Source organism: Bemisia tabaci, chromosome 8, assembly GCF_918797505.1.
Source record: "Bemisia tabaci chromosome 8, PGI_BMITA_v3".
In the NCBI taxonomy this organism is placed as follows: domain Eukaryota; kingdom Metazoa; phylum Arthropoda; class Insecta; order Hemiptera; family Aleyrodidae; genus Bemisia; species Bemisia tabaci.
Genome location: NC_092800.1, coordinates 17,951,967 through 17,966,885, shown reverse-complemented (window position 1 = coordinate 17,966,885; position 14,919 = coordinate 17,951,967). Strand labels below are relative to the sequence as shown.

General features: G+C 40.7%; 1 protein-coding gene across 3 annotated transcripts in view; it reads right to left on the bottom strand.

The window, feature by feature from the left end:
- The window catches only part of Cen (cerebellar degeneration-related protein 2-like), a 286,372-nt gene that overhangs the window by 163,886 nt on the left and 107,567 nt on the right, over window positions 1-14,919 (bottom strand). Inside the window, exon 1 of one of the 3 annotated variants that reach the window (XM_072303183.1) lies at window positions 5,168-5,682. The exons of the other annotated variants lie outside the window; for them this stretch is intronic. Within the exon in view, the coding sequence (XP_072159284.1) occupies window positions 5,168-5,240 (73 nt within the window). The 5' untranslated portion in view covers window positions 5,241-5,682. Of the gene's footprint in view, window positions 1-5,167; window positions 5,683-14,919 lie in introns of those variants that run through there. 3 annotated transcript variants of the gene reach the window in all.

Sequence of the window (14,919 nt, the reverse complement as noted above, 5' to 3'; positions counted from 1 at the left end):
CGAGAGATTCGTATTTTATCAAAGGAAATTTGGCAACGCCTGAAGGTTCATACGGCGTTTTTCCTTAGCACGGCAGTACATGTGCGCAAAGCACGGCGAGCTTGGCATGGGAATCGAACAGACGCGGCCGCTAACCGATAACTCAATTAGATTCATCGCCGGGCGGATTCATTTTTTCCAATTAACTTTCATCTGGACCATCGATCAGATCGAGTTATGTAAAAATCGGTCGCTATCGGAGCGGCCGCCGCGCCTGACTGCAGAGCCGATCGCCGATCGGGGCGGGCGTTTTTTATTGGTTCGGTTTGAGGATCGTGAGACTCGCGGAGCGGTCGAAATGTAATCGTTGAGAACGATCAGGGCAAGATCAAATACGACAAAGTTGCGAGTAAATAGTGTAAATGAATAAGTTAAACAGTAGCGGATCCAGAGTGAGTGGGAGGGGGAGGGCTATTTGCTGATGTCGTGAGGGGGGTCGGGGGGGAGTTTACTCGGTACCCCCCATGTCAAGGAGAATCCGGAGCATCTCCCCCAGAAATTTGTCCAAAAATGGCCCCTCCCAGACTGAATTTTGGGCGGTTTTAGCCTACAAGTACAATTTGTGCATTATTTGAAAGTGGAAAATTGACGAATAATACCTCTTTTAGAGAAATTTTATTTTGGTATGTATTTCTGCGATACTGAGTGCCCTTTGCTTTAGTTAACTTGGTTAAATAGTTCTGAAGTTCTGACTTGACACCATTTCAGTACTCCCTATTTTTCCCTCTTCCCCCCTTTCCCCCTATTTTTGCCCCCCCCCCCCCCCCCCCGATCCGCCAATGAAGTTAAATGAGAGAGTGCGAGGAATGAAAAACAAGAGGGGTAGAAAATGCCTGATCATGCCTCCGCTCGCGCGTGTGATAGTGTTGCAAATTTCCATAAAATGGGCCTGTTGCAAACTTCGGCTGAATTAAAAAGAAGAGTTGTTCCTTAAAGAAAATGACCCTAAACTCACCATGAGTGCATCGGGGAAGTCTGAGATACACTCCTAACTTCACAATCTACGTAAATTGAAAATCGACCATGGCACACATTCTCATAAAGGTTTGCGGAGTTTTTGTCAACATTACACACTTTTCCGTAAAGTTCGTTATTCCCCAAAACTGCTGAAATTCCACGACTATTACCAGCAGTGCCGGATTTAGAAAAGAGCAGTAATTGCACCTGCACTGGGCGGCAACCAATGTTTTTTTATTTGTAATTCATTAGAATTACGAGTATGATGTCTCCGCCGAGAATACGACAACGTGATTCCAATTCGTCTATCTTTAAGTGATAACCTATTCATTTATCCGTGGTTTTTTTTTTTGGGGGGGGGGGGACTTTTCAGCTAATACCGGGAGGGAGGCGCAAAGAAATTTGTTGCACTTGACGTAGAAAAAATAAATCCGGCTCTGATTATGGGGCATTTGGGGTATTCCCGGGTTTCCAGACCCTAGCCACCCTGTCATGGATATTCTCGTCGCGCTAGAACAACTACTGTCAATCGAATTGCAATTCTAGGCTTGTTGGCTCGCTAGCTGCGGTTTTAATGAGTTGTTTCGATGACATCGTGGCACCTGCCATGAGGCGTATCAATAATTCATTTTTAAGAGGAATTAAAATGAGAAATCCGCACTGCTCGGACCTGGGTACTAAGCGTATGCGGAGGTCGTTAGGGTCTCAACTCTCAAGGCAAGGCTCTTGCGATGGGCATTTACTCGGACGGATCCGACTCATAAACCAGTTGCGAGGCCAATTTTTCCTTACTCAGAACACGAGAAAATATACCTCCAATGAGCTCAAAAGTGAAAAAACTCATCGAGTGGTTCTTTTGACCCTGTGATCTCCCGAATCATGGAAGTTTGCGTGATTCGAAATGGGTCCCAATTACTGAGTCACTCGAATGCTGAAAAAACTAGTCTCAGATCGACTGAGGTAAGACACTAATATTGTTCTAGTCTGAAATAAAATTAAAAAATTTGAGGGATACTTATCAAAAAAAATTGACGTCACACAAGGAAAGTCTGTTTTGCGAGGTAGTCTTCCGGAGTATTCGATTTTTTCTGATTACAAAAGCGTTTGACGCAAGAATTTTTCTGATTCCTAAAATTGGAGCTCTATTTCAATAAAATCAAAATTTCAAAATTGCAAAAATCTAAAAAATCTGAAATCAGATTAAGTTCCAAAATACATGAGATTTTTATTAGATTGGATATTTTTGTAAAACATATGTTCGTTGCGGGTCTACCTGCGACTATTAAAAATTTTTCTCGGGACGATTTCAGCTTCCATGATTAGCGATGCATTTTTAAACCTGTTGGACTAATTCGTTGAAGTTAAAGAATATATAATCGTTTGGAATAAAGGAATAGCGTCCAGTAAAAGTTTACAAATATTCAATGAAAATTCATCAGTTTCTGGCCATTTAAAACTCAAGAGTGTGCTCTTTATCTCATCATTCAAGAGCTCACTTCATTTTATTCGAATGATCTGTATTTTTTGCAGTACATTTCCCAAATCATGTTACGTGAGTTTATTCTTCTCTTTCCAGTGAGCTATTGTCAAGAAAATAGATTGAGATTATTTATTCCTCCAGAGCAAATTCTTAAACATTGGCGGATCGAGCATATTGGCAACATTGTCTTTGATGGAAATGTATCGATTTTTAGAGGGGCCATGTGCTCCAACAAGAATCGATTATTTAGCATATGTTTAAATGGAGGAAATCCGATGTTGCCAGATTGCTAAATCCGCCTCTGTTCTCAGAGCTAAAGAATTATTTCAAGGCTGAACTTTATCTCCCAATTTTAGGCTACTATTCGTCAGTCCGCACAGAAATTTGAACAGCAGTTCTAATGAGGTATCTTTTACGAAGAATTAATTACTGGTAGTTTGAAAACGAGGCGGTAAGATATCATTGAATTGATAGCATATATCGCTGACTCAACCTACTTATTGGGGTCAATACTAGTTCTGCTCGATAATCGTTGATAATGAATTTTAAATGAGCGGGATGTTTCTTGTTGCTTATCGAAAAATGATAACGTAGCAGAAAGGCCTCGAATGATCCTGACGAGAGAGCTTTCACACAACCGAGAGAGAAAACAACTGACAAATGCTGCTAATTGTAAGACCAAGAATAAAATCTACAGTAGAGTTGGGTTCTAAATAAAAGTTTAAAAAAGGAAGTCATGGGAATCAGCTGTACGGCTCTGTAGGTACTTTGTGTGTCAAAAGAAAGGAACAATTTAATTGGGAATTTAGATAGTTTAAAATTGTAGAGTGGATAGAATTTTGATTATATATATTTAAAAAAACCATCTTAATATATAAAACAAACGATGAATACAGTCCGTCATTACAAGGCAGAACAGCGTATGAATGTTTGAAAGATGCTGGAATTCTTCTGATACAGTATATTTTCTGGCAAATTTTTAGATACTTTTCTTTGAATTTTTTGGAGAAAATATTCCGCAATTTAACTCACAGAATCGGGCTAATATAAAACGAAACAGTGAAACGTTTTCCGAAAATAAAAATTTAATCACAACAGCATGCGGTATAGCTGACAGACTGAAAAAGGGCACCGTTCTATTTTGGTGACTCACGATTACTTCGGAATGGATTGCGAAGGTAAAAAATAAATATTTCCGATCGATTATTCCGATCAAAGTAAATCAGATAAAGGGAGAAACGCATTTGATTTATATTTTAAGTGAATTGGAATAATTCAATTGCAAAATAGATTTTGCGAAACAAGAATGAACATGCTGGATAATACACATATTCATTCATTTAGCTAGAATGGACCGAGAAATTGCTCTTTAACGATGAACCGTATAAAATACCACTAAACATGAAATTCCATGAAATGCTATAAGGTCTTTAGCATGCCAAGCAAATCTCATAAAGGGGCCCTTAAGTGCGATTCTTCGGTTAAAAAACGAGACGCAACGTAAAACGGATAAAAAAATGAATGGAAATTATTCTGAAGGTTAACACGAAAGTGGAGGACTGAACAGGTTAAATTTTCATAAAAATGTCCCTTTCACTGATGACATCTATACAGCTGACTACTTAGATATTTTCTTTAAAAGGAGCGAAATAGCTTCGTTGTGTAGTACCGACAGAAAAAATTACAGTTTAGACCTTTTTTCAGTGACAATTTTGATCACAAAACTCCATATACACAGAGGCAGAAGGCAAATCAATTTTGAGAGCTCCACATTTTGTGATTCTTATCTGTTTAAAAAAAGATTCCATCAGAACATTTCAAAAAGGAATCTTAATTAGATGAAATTCCGATGCACAAAAATAAAGTAAAACCGAATTTTTTTAAAAACTGAGCTCCAAATGCCACGGAGAAAAAGACACATAGAACACAAAAGTCTTTGGTACAGGCGACTTAAATTTTTAGTCATAGGAACCGAGCTTCAGAAAAGGTAACCAAAGTTTTTGTTAGCTATAAACTTATAGGCTCATATTCTTAACCATAGATTTATTACATTTCTTGGCTAACCTGCTTACTTCTTTTTGACTTAAAAAACTTCGGGTATGAAAATAAAACTTCAGTATTCCGTAAACCGAAATTTGGTCCTTGTAACCGAGACTTTTTCTGTGCGCACAATTTTATTTTTCATCATCTGAGAGGTACGGATTCAACACCTCGAAACACTCATACGTGCTGGTAAGATTGGGCACGCTCTGACAACCCCCTTTGCTAATTCGGACTTGATTACACTTTCTTTACATTCGCACTTTAATTAATTTTCTAGTAAGTGTTTCCATTTTAAAGGCCACTCTGATTTCCCACACCGAGGGCCGGTTCTATCACCTCTGGTCAGATTGCTGGTTACACCCTGGTAGACACCCTGTTCAAAATATTCCAAGTTTTCGATGGTTGAAAATTTAAACTTACAAGTCCCTCCATTACATTCGACCCACCCCCTGCCACCCATCAAAAGTCGCTCGCTGTCCCCCGATCATTGGGGGATACAGCAAATTGGCAACATTGCTTTCCTCCATTTAAACCTATGGAAATGTATCGATTCTTGGAGGGACCATATGCTCCGTCAAGGATCGATTATTTAACATAGATTTAAATGGATAATATGGTGTTGCCAAGTTGTTAAAAACTCTGACTCACCGAAAAGAAGTGACTCGTCGCTTTCCGTCATGACAGAATTTTGTCGGATGTGCGGGGACATTTCGAAAACCATCCACACCTCTCCTTCAGGGGGTCAGCTTCTCCAACTCCCTCGAACACTTAAATCCACACGCTCTATCCACTAAATACGAGTATTACGCCTCGACGGAAATAGCCATCGTTGAACTCGAGAACTATGGCGACACTCCACGAAAGCACTCCAAACGAAAACACCAGAGTGGGTAATGCAGGAAAACGAAACTAAGCGGTTATCGTGTATGAGAAAAGAGGAAAAACACTGATTAAAATGCTCGTGTAGAAAAGAGGAAAAAAATCGGGTGCGGACGAAAGAAAAAATGGCTGAAAAACTTCCTCTACGGGCGGTGCAATCAGGCAATACTCCGACGCGTGGTTAGCTTTGGAGATTTAATTAATCGAAACTGTGAGTAGAATTTTAAAAAAAAATGACCGCACTATAGACACAGCAGCAGCAGATTTGTTCGATTATGAAATGCTCAATGGGAGGCTACTCTCGGATTATTATTCATTTTTTATTTTTTACTTCGCAGGCTGTATATAAGTTAGATATTTTCCAACTACACTATAAAACCCACGTGAAAAGAAAGATTGGTTGGATTGCAGCCGCGCACGGTTTTAGAAAACGCACAAAACAGTACAAAAATCTCTGACAAATGAGCAAAAACGGTGCAAAAAAGAACTTATAAAGATGAATTGCACATTCGGAGGAGACTGGCCCTTCCTCCACACGTGAAAAACTGACCGAAGGGAATATGGTGGAACTGCTCGAAAACACGTAGAATGTCGCGAAAACCGTACAAAAAATAGCAAATATGGTCTAAAAAGAGCACAAGATAACTGTAGAGTGTTAAAATCTGAACTTCTTGGTTATAAACACGTACAGGAACTGGCCCTTTCTCCGCACGTACACGTGGAAAAACTGACCCGGCACAACGCCACGCACTGGGATAGCCCGTTACCAAAGTATCGCGTAAAATGCAAAAAATATCAGATACGGTGCGGAAGAAGTGTACGATATTAGGGTTCCCGGCTAAAAACGCACCGAAAATTTGGCCCTTTCACCACGCGCGGAAAAACTGACCGAGAAAGAGGCCACTCGGAACTGCAAAAATACAGAATGACACAAAACGTCACCAGAATAGCGTGAAAAGTGCAAAAACTGTATGATACGGTGCAGAAAAAGTGTGTGAAATTAGGGTTCCCGGCTAAAAGCACTAAAAAATTGGCCCTTTCACCACGCGCGGAAAAACTGACCAAGAAAGAGGCCACTCGAAACTGCAAAAACACAGGACGACGCAAAAAAACAGTCGCACGATTCAGGCTACCGCATCACAACCGCGCCATTCGGCTCCGGTGGCAGGTTTTTGATGAGCAATCGGAATCGACACTGGCGCGTTCCATTCGCGCTAGCGTGCGAGCTAGCAATGAGACGCCTCCCGACACCGACGATGACCGAATTAATTGCCCGGTCGAGCTCGCAACTCGCGCGAGTGCACTGCCGGCTCCGCGTTTCGTCACCCGCGCCGCGACGCCCGGCGACGCATCCCCCCTCCCCCTCCCCGCGGGGGGAAGGTCAAGGCGAAATCGATTCTGCATGGTAGACACCGGGCCCCGCCGACGAGGGGTCCGTTGGGGTAGGCCGCCGCACAGTGGATCGAGTTAATGGGGGAGGTCGAACATGATTTAAAAACTTTAAAAGCTTATGTGTTCATTAATATGACATTTGGATGGTTTAAAAGTAATTTCATTGGTTTTTGTGTCAAATTTTCTGTAAAAAGCACCCCTTAAAATTAAAATTTTGATGAGATAAGCGTAAAATTTTACAACTTTTGTCGACAATTTCATGTTCAACTTCTTACATTGACTCGATCCACTGTGCGCCGTCGGGTTGCGTGTAGCCCGTTATTCGATACTCGCACTAGGGTGAATGATATCGTTCTAGGGAAGAGACGCCTTATGAGAATTCAGACATTGCCATATCTACTACAATAAAAACCGAATTTACTTGAAAATATGTGGGTATTTTTCTTCGAATTTTTCAGACAATTTGATTCGCAATATAATCTAAAATATCTAAAAATTTCAATGGGAAAATCGCATAATTTTCCTCAAAAACACATGTTTCATCAAGGGAAATTTGGCAACCCTCGAAAGTATATACGGCGTTCTTCCTGAGCACGGCAGTATTTGCACTAGGGTGAATGATGTCGTACCGGGGAAGAAACGCCTTAAGAGAATTCACGTCGACGAATTTATTCAGGTAAAATCCGAGCTCTTTAAAAATGTGTGAATTTTTATGCTTGGAATTTTTCGAGGAATTTCGATCGCAATTGTACGGAATGCATCTAAAAATTGGGTACGGACAATGTCGGACATGTCAAAAATGGGGCTCTTATGACCAAAAAGTACAGCCAACCTTCTGAGACGAAAAATACCCCCTTTCCCTCTTTTGTCATGTGCCCGTTCCCCAGGTCGGTACACCGGAAAAAATACGCCTACATTCGCTGGGCCCCCTTTTGACAGTAAAAATTCGGTTTTTTGCGAATATTTTTATGTTACCTACATCTACAAACTAAAAGTGCGTAGTTTTTCGCAAACTGACGTTGAAAGTTTTAGCACGTGACAGGATAGCAATGCACAAAAGATCCTATGACTAATGGAGGCAACATCTGCTGTAAAAATGCCACGCACTGTTGAGAGGGAGTCATTACCCACAATTCAACGTAACGAAATATACATAGGGAGTCAATTGATGATTCGGAGTTCAAATTCATTATCATTTCAGGAAAAACTTGTTTCCTCTCTCTCTCAGAGAGCATAGGAAATTTCCTCGGCTGTGGAAAAGTAGCATTTGATCCGCACAAAGAAAATTCTAACTGGAAAAACAAGGAACGGGTTTTATTGCGATGTGTCGGGGTAATATAATAATCGTATATTCTGGAAAAGAACATTGCGTTGCCGTGAGTTGTTGAGTGGTTTCGGGCTTTGTCTCTAAGATCTGACTTTACACGACGCACTTTCTTAAATCTCATTAAAAAAAAGGACCAGTTAACTTTGAACATCAATGATGCCGTGCTAAGGAAGAACGCCGTATGAACCTTCGGGCGTTGCCAAATTTCCTTTGATAAAACACTAATTTCCTGCTAAATTTATGAATATTTTCCTTCCAATTTTTCATATGATTTTGTTCGTAATTTTACTTGAAGTTCCTGAAAATTTCAAGGAAAAATAGTTATAACATTCCGCAAAAATAAACATTGTATCGAGGGATATTTGGCAACTCTTGAAAGTTCATACTACTTTTTTCCTCAGCAGCAGAATGGTTCTGTTTCGCGTAAGAGGTACAGCCAAGGCACGTCAACAAAAGGCCGATTATTGAAAATGATAGACAAATCTATAGACAAAGAAGACAAGAGTAATATGGAGGGATCTTATTGGTGGAAGCGGGTGGTTGCGATAGACAAAGGGGGTATGCAACAGACTAACTAACGGCAACCCACCAAAAACTCTACAGTCAGTCCATCATTTTTCTCCCTCACTCTATAAGAACTACAAATTTCAACCAGTAGGATTGCTCCGCACTCCCCTTTGTCTTCTTTGTCCATCGCTTTTTCCATAAATTTCTATTTACATTTTGGCCCGGTAATTTACAGTCGGCTTGAGAGGTCATTCTAAACGACTGAACTTAAATGCAGAGAAGACTTGCGCCTTCAATGTTTTTACGAGGAAGTTACGGTACTGATTACGACGCTGTCCTCACTTGGAAGGTCAAAGGTGCACGATGTACGATGTATGGATTTTCGGATGACGTTCGTAAGAATTAAAATGCGGAGTATGACTTTATAGCTATTTCATGATGCAACATACAGGACTTAATGATCTTCGCGGAAAAATTGAAATTTTTGCACGTAACACTTTTTTAAGAGGGCCGATGTGAAAAAAGATGGCTGCATGGTCAGTGAATTATAATATATTTTCCCTGAGAGGACTTCAGTGATAAGTTCTGATAAAAAAAAAAGTCGTCTTCTGACAGGTTGTAAATCTGACTCTTTCTTCTCATTCAATATGTATTTATTTTAATGCTTGCAACGTAATCATACGACTGTATGCATTAAAAATACGCTGTTCTTTACTTAACGGTTTCTGACCATCAGCCTCAGCTTTTTTTTAAAAAGTAGGTGATAGTTTCCTACTTATTCGAAATACATTGAAGACACAATAAGAGATATGACAGTACAACATGTAGATGCAGATCACAAACAACTTGATTAAAACAATTTTGTTATTTCTAATGAATAAGTTGTATTTTAGGATGGGAAATTTTACCAATTGAGATTAAAAATTAATAAAGTCATCCTCGACTTCGGTGTATTTAGTGCCTGGCATTTATCTTATTTATCTCGACTTCAATTTATCTTCGGCCAGTTGTTAAATGATTGCTTAGAATAGAATAAGAGCGAGAGAAAAAACAAGCAGTATAATGACTTCAGCTTATTATTCTTGGCAACGCTTCATCATCAAATTCTGCCACAAGTATTCTCCTGAATCTGGTTCTAAAGTTCAATTCACCTTTTAAACAGATGTGCTCATTCTGACGACAATCCCAATATAGATTAACACTCATTGCATAATTGCATTCAAACAATCATCGAAGAAGAATGCTGAGAAGGAAATGCTGCGAACGTAGAACCGGTTCGAACTAAGAGACCATTAATCGGAAGTTTAAAAGAGGAACCCGTTCAACATGCACAGGGAATAAGTAACTTCGGCATTCGGCAAAGACAGTTAAAGCGTAATGCAAAACATCTTAAAAATGTTTACACATTGTTCAAGTCATGCATATACTGATGTTTCAGAAACAAATTTTAGGGTGGACATTTCATTGAAAAGCTGAGTTTCCACACACACTGGGGGAAAAAAACACATTGGATCTAGAGTCCAGACTCTTGACAAGAAAAAATACTCTAGATTCAATCAGATTTTTGCTTAAATCAAGAACCAAGCCTCTTCATTTGAGAGGATTTCCTTTTGATTTAAGCAAAAATCGCTGATTGAATCAAGAGTATTTTTTCTTGTCGATGTTTTTAAGAGTCTGGACTCTAGATCCAACGTGTTTTTTTTTTCCAGTGCAAGGTACGAAGTTAAGCATTCTGATACATGTTAGTGACCAAAATGTTACGGAGAACACGATTTACACGACGAAAATTACTGAATTAACTCCTAACCAGTATATTTAATGTTTCTTGACGCGTGAATTCAAACTTCCCCCTCGTGAAAACTCAATGGTCTACGTGAGCCAAATTGCATACTAGAAATTACCATGACACACTCTCTGATATGAAAATCTGGCAACCTCAATCTTGACGCTTTGGCTCAGCTTCAGCTTAGCAAGTTGTTTATAGTTTCAACAACACAAGGTGGGAAATGAACAGTGCTGGATTGGAGAGCCTGCCGAAACCGTTGTAGTACGCGATTGGACTCACGGAGAGTATTGAGTCTCGTGTGATCGGGCAATTCAAATTTCCCGTAACTAATGTAAAATAAAAACGTAAATATCTTAGATAGGAAATGATTTCGGTAATTTTTGATGCAAGAATCGTGTTCTATATACATGAAATTCTGTAACGTGTACTGATTCTGTACGTGTGAAAACATGTATCAGAATCCTTAAATTCCCTGGGCTAAAAACCAGAATTTCACGTGGAACACTATTCTTAAATTGCAAATTACTGAATTCAACTCTTCACTGAGATACTCCTTCTCTAGTGGTCCGATAACTAATCGAGATTCGTGCAACACGGTTGATGACACTGAAAAAAAAAAAAAAAAACTCAGGTATTGGCAGCCGTACTTACGGGTTATATAATCGGACCGTCTGCGTTCCGGGCACAGAGGCCGAAAGTTCCAGGCGTAGTATACGGAGCAATCGAAGCTACGGCTCCGGCACCAGTAAATTCCGGCTTCAGAGCCCGGAACGGACAGTATGTCTATATGGCCCGGAACTTTTTTTTTCAGTGAACGCAACTGACCAGCTTCCTATGTATATTTCATTCCTTTTCTATCTTCCTCTCCATTCCGATCGTGTAAGCCGAGTTTCAGCGGGCCGATTATTGAAACCAACAGACAAAGCCACAGACAAAGACGACAAAAGGGATTTGGAGGGATCCTATTGGTGGGAGCAGGTGGTGGCAATGGACATAGGAGGTAGGTAATATCCTAACTAACGGCAACCCACGAGAGACCCGACAGTTAGTCTATCACTTTCCCCCTTAGTCTATGAAAACCACCCATTTCAACCGATAGAATCGCTCCGTACTCCCTAAGTCTTCTTTGTCTATCGCTTTGTCCATCCATTTCAATAATCAACCCGCTATTCGGAAATAGGTTAGCGGCGACGGCGAGCACGCGAGAGGCAACATCTGCGGCGACGCGCGCAGACGTCACAACGAGTCGGTGCAGGTAAATCACTGTAGCGATCTAATTGTTGGCGGGAGGAATAATGGGTTTTTATTGCGGCCGTCTGCCTGCCGGATAAACGTCGTAACGAGTCAATCCTAATTTTATTGCCGGCTATTTGTTTAGTCGCGCGACTCGCTTCCTCCCCGGCTCCCGGACCGACGCGCCACGCACCCGCCACGCCGACGTCCATCCACGCCCGTCCCGCGACGTCGCGTCGCGTTCCGTCGCTAGCGGGGTCGCCGAGCCCTCAAAATGAACTTGTTGCGCTGAAAGAAAATTCTTGGCGTTTTTACCAAGGTCCGTTGGTACCTTTACCATCTCACTTTTTTTACCAATTATTGGTAATTTTACCAAGACAGACTTGTAAGCTTGCCTAAAAACCGGTATTTTTACTGTTTTTTTCAGGTAAGAATACCACTTTTATTGGTGATCAATCCCCGGTAACTTTGCCATTTTATCTCGGTAATGCTACCAGAGTCGATAAAAAATATTGGCGTTTTTACCGGGGTCCAGTAAAATTACCGAGAAAGTCAATAATTTTACCGAGATTTCTCGGTAAAATTACCAATTCCATTAATGGTAATTTTACCAAGAAAAAACTGGGATCAAAAAGAACCCTGAATTCTTGGTAATTTTACCCTTTTCTTAGTAAATACACGAAGCTTTTTTTTTTAGTGTGGAGCCGTAGCTTCGATTGCTCCGGGTGCAACAACCGGAACTTCCGGCCTCTGAGCCCGTAACGCGGACGGTATACCTATAAAGCCCGTAAACACAGCTTACACGGCCGAAGCTTTTTTTTCAGTGCCAGGAAGACGAAGGGAAAATGGAGCGATCCTATTCGTGGACGCAATAGATGGATGTTGAGTAATAAACTAACAAACAACCAGTGCTTCCATTCCGTCTCCATGTCCGTCAAAAGTTCCGGGATTCGGAACTTTTTTGTTCCGATCTCTCCCATTCCATGACCGTCAAAATTTCCGAAATTCCTTTTCTGAGAAAGTTCTGGAAAATTCAGAAGACCCGGGACATTTCGGAAATTTCAAAAGTTCTGGGAACAATTCAGAAAAATCTCTAAAGTTCCGGAATTCGGTACTGATTCCGGGTTTAAGCACTGAACTAACGGCAATCCACGGGAGGCAACGTCTGCAATGTCAGAAAGAGAATTACGTGGTTTTGAAGTTTTACCGTCGATACGCTCGCATATCGGAGATAGCTGCTCCGTTTTAATAGTAAGTAAAACGTCGTCCTTATTAAGCGCGACGCGACACGAGATTGCGGAGTCACGACCAGACGTCTCAGTTCGCCTTCAATTTTGTCGATACTTCAAGCACATCCACAAAGCACGAATAGTGGTATCAAACGCCGTGTGAGTTCGGGAGCCTTTCCCTGTTGCAATTCCTTGAATTTTCAACTCCTCGCCGGTATTTTTTACGCAGGTGTCTAGGTTCGATTGTGTCATGAAATTGAGGAGATAAAGTTGGAACAGATGTGGAGAAAAGTTTTTCGTTTTAATGGAAAGAGGTCGTCCCTAACCGCGTCACGAGGTCTGGGTCAAGACCAGATGTCTCAATTTGCCTTCAATTTGGTTTCATTGGTTAATGGTTTAAAACTGTAAGTGATTTTCATCAAAATTAAGTTGGGCTTTTTCAAGGCAACGTGTCTTCTCCAATTGAACCGATTATTTTCCAAATCACCTGAGTTTCAAAATTGCGAATGCGAGAAAAAAAAGAAAAACCGTTTCATTCGTTTTGTTGACAATCTTCGAATTCCAGAAAATGTATGTTTTTTCAGAGGGCTATTTTGAAATCAGACATTGATTATATTAGAGAAAAAACAGAAAAAAACAACCCCTCAACCACCAAAATAGAGATTGGCGCTTACGTGATTTGTAAAATAATCGGCCCAATCGATACATCATAGCTTAACACAACAGGTTAAGTCGAAGTGACCTCTCTGTTTTTTCAGTGTCTGTATCTCCCATGTAAGTTTTCTCTCACTCGTTACAAATGATACCATCGTGCGCCGACAAAAACCGCCGCACGACGCAGCGTCATGCACCCTGCTTCGATCGACTGTTTGGCACATGTTAAACATACATCCATTGCAAGTGTGACACGATACGGATCCTGTTTGGAAACATGCGTCGAGCTGAGCTACGCAACCTCATAAAATACGGATTTGTGGCTGCGACATCACGCATTCAGATCCCAATCCAACGGCAGACGTCGAAGAATACGATGAATTATAGGAAACTCAACATTCAAAAGTCGCTGAGGCAGTATCCGTACCTGAACTCAGTATTTAATGGTGGTAATAAATTCGACACGGGTCATAATGAATGTGACCACGATCAGGGGTGCGCTCGATGTTAATTCACTGCATTTTCTTCGTTTAATGAATTCACGAGTCGCATAGTTGAAACCAGATCAGGGTGCCTACTTAAACAGGCTGGCCAAAAATCATCACTTTTTCAGTACATTCTCACGAAATTCAGTACTTCTTCAGCAGAAAAATTCAGTACTTCTTCAGCAGAAAAATTCAGTACTTCTTCAGCAGAAAAATTCAGTACTTTTTCAGTACCTTCATTTGACAAAATTCGAGAAATTTCAAAAATTTCACATTCTCGCTCGCATTGCGACAAAAATGACGTAGACACACGATTTCATTGATGGTTTGAAGATTAACTGACTGCAGAATCACGATCTTGCAGGCAAATACTACTCTAAGAAAATAATTAACGCGCAGCAGATTGCATACTTTTTCGGCTCCATTACAAAACACACGTGGTATGAAGGAAAAAAATCCGGACTTGTTTGCGGAATTTCCGCATTTTTTCAGTACTTCTGGACCGCCCTTAGAATATAAGTACTACTTTCGGACCGCCCTTAGAAAATCTGTACTAATTCTGGACTAGTAGACACCCTGCAGATAAGTACTAAAAATAGTACTAGTAAGGTTAGGTACATGGATTAGCAGGGTTACCTAGAAAAAAAAATCATCGTTGAAAATCGACCATTTTTCTCAATTTGAAGACCTGTGAGCGCGTCAAGGCGGCTAAAAAGAACTGGCTGTTGAATCGATGCAAGAAGAAAGGTCGAGAAAGTATTTTCTTGAAAGAGAATATATTGACTTATTCGAAAAAAGACACGGTGTATACACGGTGTGTGCACCCTCCCTCCCCACCCTCTTCCATTCCAGCCCGTCTCGTGCTTAGCAGTACAAGGCTTCGGGGGTCTCCGACACGAAAAGTTTGT